This window comes from Scylla paramamosain, chromosome 7, assembly GCF_035594125.1.
Source record: "Scylla paramamosain isolate STU-SP2022 chromosome 7, ASM3559412v1, whole genome shotgun sequence".
In the NCBI taxonomy this organism is placed as follows: domain Eukaryota; kingdom Metazoa; phylum Arthropoda; class Malacostraca; order Decapoda; family Portunidae; genus Scylla; species Scylla paramamosain.
Genome location: NC_087157.1, coordinates 27,120,616 through 27,128,115, shown reverse-complemented (window position 1 = coordinate 27,128,115; position 7,500 = coordinate 27,120,616). Strand labels below are relative to the sequence as shown.

Genomic DNA, 7,500 nt, shown 5'->3' with positions numbered 1-7,500 from the left:
TTATGTTTTTGTTTCAGAATTCTTGAATATTGTAAGTTTAGTGAAGTAACGATAGCAAATATAATAAAATGATCATCTACAACTAAATATTAGTAAATAATAATACATTTTAAAAACTAATTTTTTGTTTTATTTGTTTCAGGACAACCACAGACAATGCTGCTAATTTTCAAAAAACATTTGTCCAATTTGTCTTTGATCTGGATGACCACCAGGAAAAGGAAGCTCACACTCCTGAGCCTGAGGCTGAGCCTGCCGACGCCAACCTAGAGGAGCTTATCGCTGACCCTCCAGAGGGCCAAGGGAGCCTGGAGCTAGAGGTTTGTAGAATACACTGAATAGTACTCTGTACAATGTAAAGGGTATTTGAAAGTGATTTAAAGTTTTTAAAAAAAATATGCTTTAAGATAATTTATTATTTTTTTTTTTTTTTTTTTTTCTCAGTTCATCACATTTGATGACATGGAAAAGGGCAGCGAGGACAGCATCATCAGGCTGCCCAGGCAGCACAAGTGTGCGGCTCACACACTGAACCTGGTCGCCAGCGTCGACATAGAGGGAAGTCACATGCCTGGAGCCTTCAAGAAGGTATACAGGAGTGCAATCAACGAAGCCCAGGCACTATGGAACCAACAGGGTAAGCCATAAATAAATAAATAAAATAAATAAATAAATAAATATTTCACCGATAATCTGAAAATGCGATAAAGTAAATATGAAATAATTCAAAACTATTTCTTTCAGGAACAAGTACAGTGTTTGCGGACAGCCTGTACAAAGCGATAAATAGGAGGCTCACTGTTCCCACAAAAACGAGTTGGAACAGCCTCTATGACAGCTTGGTGGTCCTCAACAAAGTGCTAGAGGAGAAGAAAGACCAGCTGCACAAATGCATGAACCAAGAGAGGAATCTGACAATGTTTGTCCAGAAAGACATTGACTTCATGTCAGAATATGTTAAGGTAAATAATGGAATTATTTGACCTTGTAACTCACCCAAGCGTCTCCCAGCTAACACATCATCACAAAAAGTATCGCTAATTATGATTATTAATAACTAATTACTTTAACCTGTGGTTAGAGCTAGCGGTGAATGGTGACGGCCGGGGATGAGTTGATATCACTGGTGTTCCAAACCAGTGACTGGCCGTGTTTTCGTAGGTAAAGGCAGCTTCCTTGCGTTTATCCAATGGTTCCAAGCTTCTAAGTTCTTCTTAACTTAGCGAATTTAACAAAGTAAAACTGGTAGAGTGGCAAGAATACTTCTTAATATGACTTCTTATGGCAGCTGGTGACTGGGGACTGCCTCGTGGCTCCCAGCTCACCACATCAGAAACAAAAGCTATTTACAATCCCCACTCATCTACTTCCCAATTTATTTACAGCAATAACTAATACTAGATTAACCTTAATTATCCTTTAATATAACTATAATTTATATACAAATCACAACACAAACCAATACATTGACATTTGTGCGTGATACAAGTGAAATCTTCACAGTAAATAAAGTAAATATAAGTTGGGTGTTACTGCTTTTTTAATTTTTTTTTTAGATTATGCTTCTGTTTTAAAGCTAGTTAATCAAATAATAAATACCATTTGTCTATTTCAATTACCAGGTCATGGCACCTGTCGCCAACGCACTGGACCACATCCAGGGGGAGAAGCAATGCTATCTGGGCTGCCTGATCCCCACCCTCATTGTGACTAAGAAAAAGCTAGTCAACTTGATGACCAGCGGCAATCTCCGGTTCTGCGAGCCTCTGGTCAACACTCTCCTCGCTGCCATGGAGAGGAGGTTCGCTGCCACCTTTGAGGATGAGGAGTGTCTTCTGGCCACTGCCTTCCATCCCAAGTTTCGCCTCAAGTGGATGGGAGCTTTCGGTTTTAAATTTGATGAAATAATGGTCAAGAGGTCAGAGGTCAAGTCTCTGATGGAGAAGAAGGTGGAGGAATTCTTACAGCGTACTGACATGGAGACCTCCAGCAGCAGCAGCAGCGAGGATATGGAGACAGATGACTACTACGCCAGCATTTGTGATGAGGAGGATGACACTGGGAGTCATCACAGTTCAACCAAGTCCAAGGCTGCTCAAATTGTGAAGGTGTGGCTGGAGGCCAAGGGGACAGAGAGTCTGGCAGACCCAGCCTTCAACAGTGAGAAGGTCCTCATTAATCTCTTCTTGAGGTACAACACGGCGATGCCGAGCAGCGCAGTGGTGGAGCGCTTATTCTCCCTAGGCAATGACATCATCAGGGCCAAGAGGAGCTCCCTGTCTGATGAAAACTTCAACATGTTCATGTTTATGAAGGGGAACATGAGCATGCTGAAGTTTTAAACTTTCAAAATCAAATGTAGTTACTTTAGAGTTAAAACAGTACTTTTCATTAGTGAAGAGACGGGATAAACATTGAATTTGAATTTTTCAAAGATTTTAGAAGTTTTATAAGATAGATAGAAATAAATATTTGGATTTGTCGTTTTTTTTTTTATTTAAAATATCATTATCGCTAGTATCAGAATTTTGGATTTATCATTTTATCGGTTATCACCACATCAGGCGATAAATTTATCTCCAATTATCAATTATCGGTTGTCGCCAGTAAAGTAACTGTTATCAATTTATTGGTTATCATGATCAATGTTTTCGTTATCACACCCAGCAACAGCACCACCACCACCACCAATGAGGATTTTCTTATAGGAGTAGGAGAGGAGTGAGGCAGGGTCGTGTGATGAATCCATGGTGATTCAACGTTTTATGGTATGGGTGGCATGAGAGAGATTAATGCAAAGTTGGAAATGTTAGTGAAAGGCTGAGAGAATAAAGTGGGCTAGGCAATGGCAGCAAGCTTGTTTGCTGCTGCTGCTGCACGAGAGGGAGGATGGGTAAGGAGAGGAAGGATAGTGAGTACAGAAGAGGTGGTGGTGGTGTGAGCTTATGGCAATGGTTCTTGGGCTTTTTTTTGGCTGCGACCCCAAATCCTGTTCAAAATGACCATGGCGACCCATGTACTACCTTCATTAAGTAGCAGTATTTGCTGCAGCAGCAGTAACAGCAGCAGCAGTGATAGTACTAATAGTAGTAGTAGTAGTAGTAGTAGTAGTAGTAGTAGTAGTAGTAGTAGTAACAGCAGAAGCCGTAGATTCGGAGTAGTAGTAGTAGTAGAAATGTAAATATACTTCACAGTCAAACAAATGACATGCACCAAAATGATATTTATCGAAATCAGTAATATGTAACAATTACATAAAAAATAATAATAAATGGAGATTGCCGTGTCATGTATCACACCTTCCCAGATGAGCAGTTGCAACTTACCTGACGTGGCGTCGGCGTGACAGTGACACACCAGGCTCCTTCCCTCCCTCTCTTTTTCGACCAGCCAATGGTTAGATATAAAAGGCAAGAGTAGATGTAGGCTGTTTTCTTTACCTCAATTAAATTGCCTGGTTCTATGATTTGCTTAGCCTTAAATATTAATGACTTAGGTATTCTATACACAGGATTAATACTTTGATAACATTTTGAATATGTATATTGGGGAAAAAAATTTGTACATATCCTTAGCTACCCAATGAAATGGCTTGGCGGAACAACACTGGGCCGCGACTTAAGGGAAACTCTCTCTCTCTCTCTCTCTCTCTCTCTCTCTCTCTCTCTCTCTCTCTCTCTCTCTCTCTCTCTCTCTCTCTCTCTCTCACACACACACACACACACACACACACAAAACAACAAAAACAACAACAACAACAAGGACAAGCAGGCAGGAAGGTAAGAGCAGTGACAGGCCAGGCGGTGAGCTGCAGCAGGCTTACTCGTCACCCCCCACACTCCCGCTCCCCCACTTCCCCTCCACAGACATGAATACACTCAAGCATATTTATCCACCATCTACCACCTTCTATATGCACAAATCAGCCCAACACTGTGCCCGTTACTCCTGGAAAACACTATAAATATTGACGACGAGAGACTGGAAGGACGAGGGTGTCGGTCTGATGACGCCGTAGTCCGTTATAAACGTCCGTTGTCATTTCATTCTGAAAATCGCATTTTGAAATACTACACCTAGACTGGATTGCTTTACATATTCTGACTTGCCATCATTGCATATCTAACACACATATCCATCATGGCGGCGAATCCGATAGAGAAAATAGCCGCCAGTCTGCCTCACTTAAGCCTTCATCACACCAAACCCAAGCAATGGTGGTCACATCTGACCGCCATTGCTTGGCTCCATTTAGTGACAGGACTGGGTTGTGATCAGTGTGACATGTAGTAAATAATGGCGGATATATAGGGAAAGCCTGCCTCCATCTCAGGTGATAACATAAGTTAAATTTTGGTGATTTTTTATTTTCTGTTGTAGTTAATTCGTGGGTATTTTGTCCTGAAGGTTAGGAACGTTCGTAGGACCGTAGAGTATTGAGTCACATAAATGTATTCTAACGAGAAGAAAATATATGGAATATGAGCATTGAAAAATAAAAACTAAGGAAAAAAGTAAAGTTTGACGAAAACTTCCTAAAACACCTAATGAAACCTAACCCTCCTGTTTCGTTGTGCGTGACACGGAGTTATCATAAGGAATAACACTATCAAAGTTAACGCCTATTACAAGATGGCGTCTGGAGAAAAGAATTATATTGTGCAAACTACGCCAATTAGACAAGTGGTGGGTGGGTCACTTACCAATATTATGAGCCTTCTTGGCCCTCATGAGAGGCTCCCGGCCCTCCCAGGCACCTCCCGGCAAGCACTAAGCCTGCACCAACACACAGAGGCAGCCATGGCCCATGTCACCGTTTTGTTCAGCGAAAATTCAGGTTAAACAAGGCAGCTGCACACGAGCACCCCTCAAACACCATCCCTTCCTGCTTGACGTCTGCTCATCCTCCTGTCAGTGTGCAGCTGCAAACTACACACCCACTCACCAATCCACTAAATTATCTTTTCGCTTTTAATAATATGCATCAACTTCTCTCATATTATACTGTACTAATACAAATTTAATATATATATATATATATATATATATATATATATATATATATATATATATATATATATATATATATATATATATATATATATATATATATATATATATATATATATATATATATATATATATATATATATATATATAAAATGAAGTATAAACATGTAAAACAAAATTATAAGCCATTATAACTGCCAAAGTATCCACATATCACTAATCTAAACGCCAAATTTGAATAGGTCCTGGCGGTGCTTACACCGTACAATGTCTCATCTATTGTATGACCTAATGTGAAGTCACTAAAAATCTTATGTGACTTGAAGCCTCTCATTAAAAGTATATATATATATATATATATATATATATATATATATATATATATATATATATATATATATATATATATATATATATATATATATATATATATATATATATATATATATATATATATATATATATATATATATATATATATATATATATATATATATATATATATATATATATATATATATATATATATATATATACACACATGATTATCAAATGTTTACCTCTCTTGGACAAAATCTGGTAGACTCTTATTAAAATATCTATACAAGTTTGAATGCTAAGCCATCACAGGTTGATAGCACCCAACGCAACACTGACTGGGGCATCACCTCAGCATTTAAACACGCCAAAACATTACACCTCTGAGTGCCTTACATACACACGACTCAAATCCTGTACTAATCATAATCATGAACGTCTTTTATCTTCTCGCTGTCAGCCTTCCTATTACCACCTGTCTTCCCTATCCATATGGTCATCTAACCTTCGCTTCAAACTACCTATAGCGTGTTCGCGCTGACCACATGAACGTTTAACCTATTTCACTCGTCCACCACTCTGTGAAGCAGTTCCTTCCAATATCTTTCCTATACCTAAACTCTCCTAGCTTGTATCCATTACCTCGAGTCCTGCTCTGGTTGTTTACTATGAGAACGAGTATATTTCCTTTATTCATTCCTTTTACCCATATGGATACCTCTATCATGACCCCGTTAAGTCCTGTATTCTGAAACGCTTTGCCCTCTCACCACAACTACTTTCAAAGGCCAGAGAGATGAATGGGCGAATTTCCAAGAGTGTTTCTGCCATTAATGATGTAGAAAACTTCCTAATCTGTCCACAGAAGCGTAAAAACATCCTGAATAACCACTGTAACTTTAACTAGAGCATTTTGGAAGTACTAGAGGTGTTACAAAGAGGCATTGCAGAGACAAGGTATGTTTGGTAGATGTGGGTGACGGCTGCTGCCCTAGTCCTTCACCACAGCAACTTGGTCTCCCACAGGTTTACGTACACTGCACCACGTCATGTATCTTGCCACAGGGATGTTTATTTATTTTATTCTTTCATAATTTGTTCTGTATTATATTTCATTGGGTATTTATGTATTACTTATTCGTCAGAGAGAGAGAGAGAGAGAGAGAGAGAGAGAGAGAGAGAGAGAGAGAGAGAGAGAGAGAGAGAGAGAGATGGTAGTTTGGGAGGTTGGGGAGGGAGCGATGCTGCACCCCAGGCTGGACGGATGGAGAGGTAGGATGGTGCGGGAAGGTATTTTGGGGGTTGGGGAAGGAACCACGCTGCATCCTAAGCAGGACAGATGGAGGGGTAGAGGGAGTGCGGGAAGGAAGTTTGGGGGATTGGGGAGGAAGCGATGCTGCACCCCAGGCTGGACAGATGGAGAATATAGAGGTTGCTGGGAAGTAGTTTAGGGGGTTGGGGAGCGAGCGATGCTGCATCACAAACTGGACAGATAAAAGAGTTGGGGAGTTGCAGGAAGATATTTTGGAGTGTTGAGGAGGAAGCGGTGCCACACCCAAGGCTGGACCAATGGAGGGGTATGGAGGTGCGGGAAACAACACATAACACCCCAATATACCCACAAAACTCACCTAAACACATTCAAAACACACTCAAAACACCCCAAAATATACACAAAACCTACCCAAACACACTCAGAACACTCAAAACATCTAAAACACACCCAAAAATCACTACAACACCCAAAAACCCATCAGACACAAAAAACGCACTCGAAACATCCGAAACACGTTCAAAATACTTCAAAATACCCACAAAACTCATCCAAACACACTCCAAACACACTCAAAACATTTAAAACACACTCAAAACACCCTACAACACCCCAAAACTCATCACACTCAAAACACACTTGAAACATTTAAAACACACCCAAACCAACTCACAAAACCACGGAATGCGCCGCAAACACACCCTTAAAGACCCAAAACTACTTGCACACGCTCAAATACACACAAAAAAAAAACCCACACCCAGACTAACCAAAAACACTTAAAACACCCAAAATAAATAAAAAAAAAAACTCACAACACCTCAATATATCCACAAACACACCCAAAACACACCAAAATACCCTGTAATATACTGAAACACACCATACAACTCAAAAGA

The 7,500-nt window shown here is 39.8% G+C and overlaps 1 protein-coding gene across 2 annotated transcripts in view; it reads left to right on the top strand.

The window, feature by feature from the left end:
- Window positions 1–3,286, top strand: part of LOC135102285 (uncharacterized) — a 5,446-nt gene extending 2,160 nt beyond the window's left edge. For both annotated transcript variants that reach the window (XM_064007285.1, XM_064007284.1), the window contains 4 exons: window positions 143–320; window positions 445–637; window positions 745–962; window positions 1,623–3,286. In XM_064007285.1, the coding sequence (XP_063863355.1) occupies window positions 143–320; window positions 445–637; window positions 745–962; window positions 1,623–2,342 (1,309 nt within the window). In that variant the 3' untranslated portion in view covers window positions 2,343–3,286. The remainder of the gene's footprint in view (window positions 1–142; window positions 321–444; window positions 638–744; window positions 963–1,622) is intronic.
- The last annotated feature ends 4,214 nt before the right edge of the window (window positions 3,287–7,500 follow it).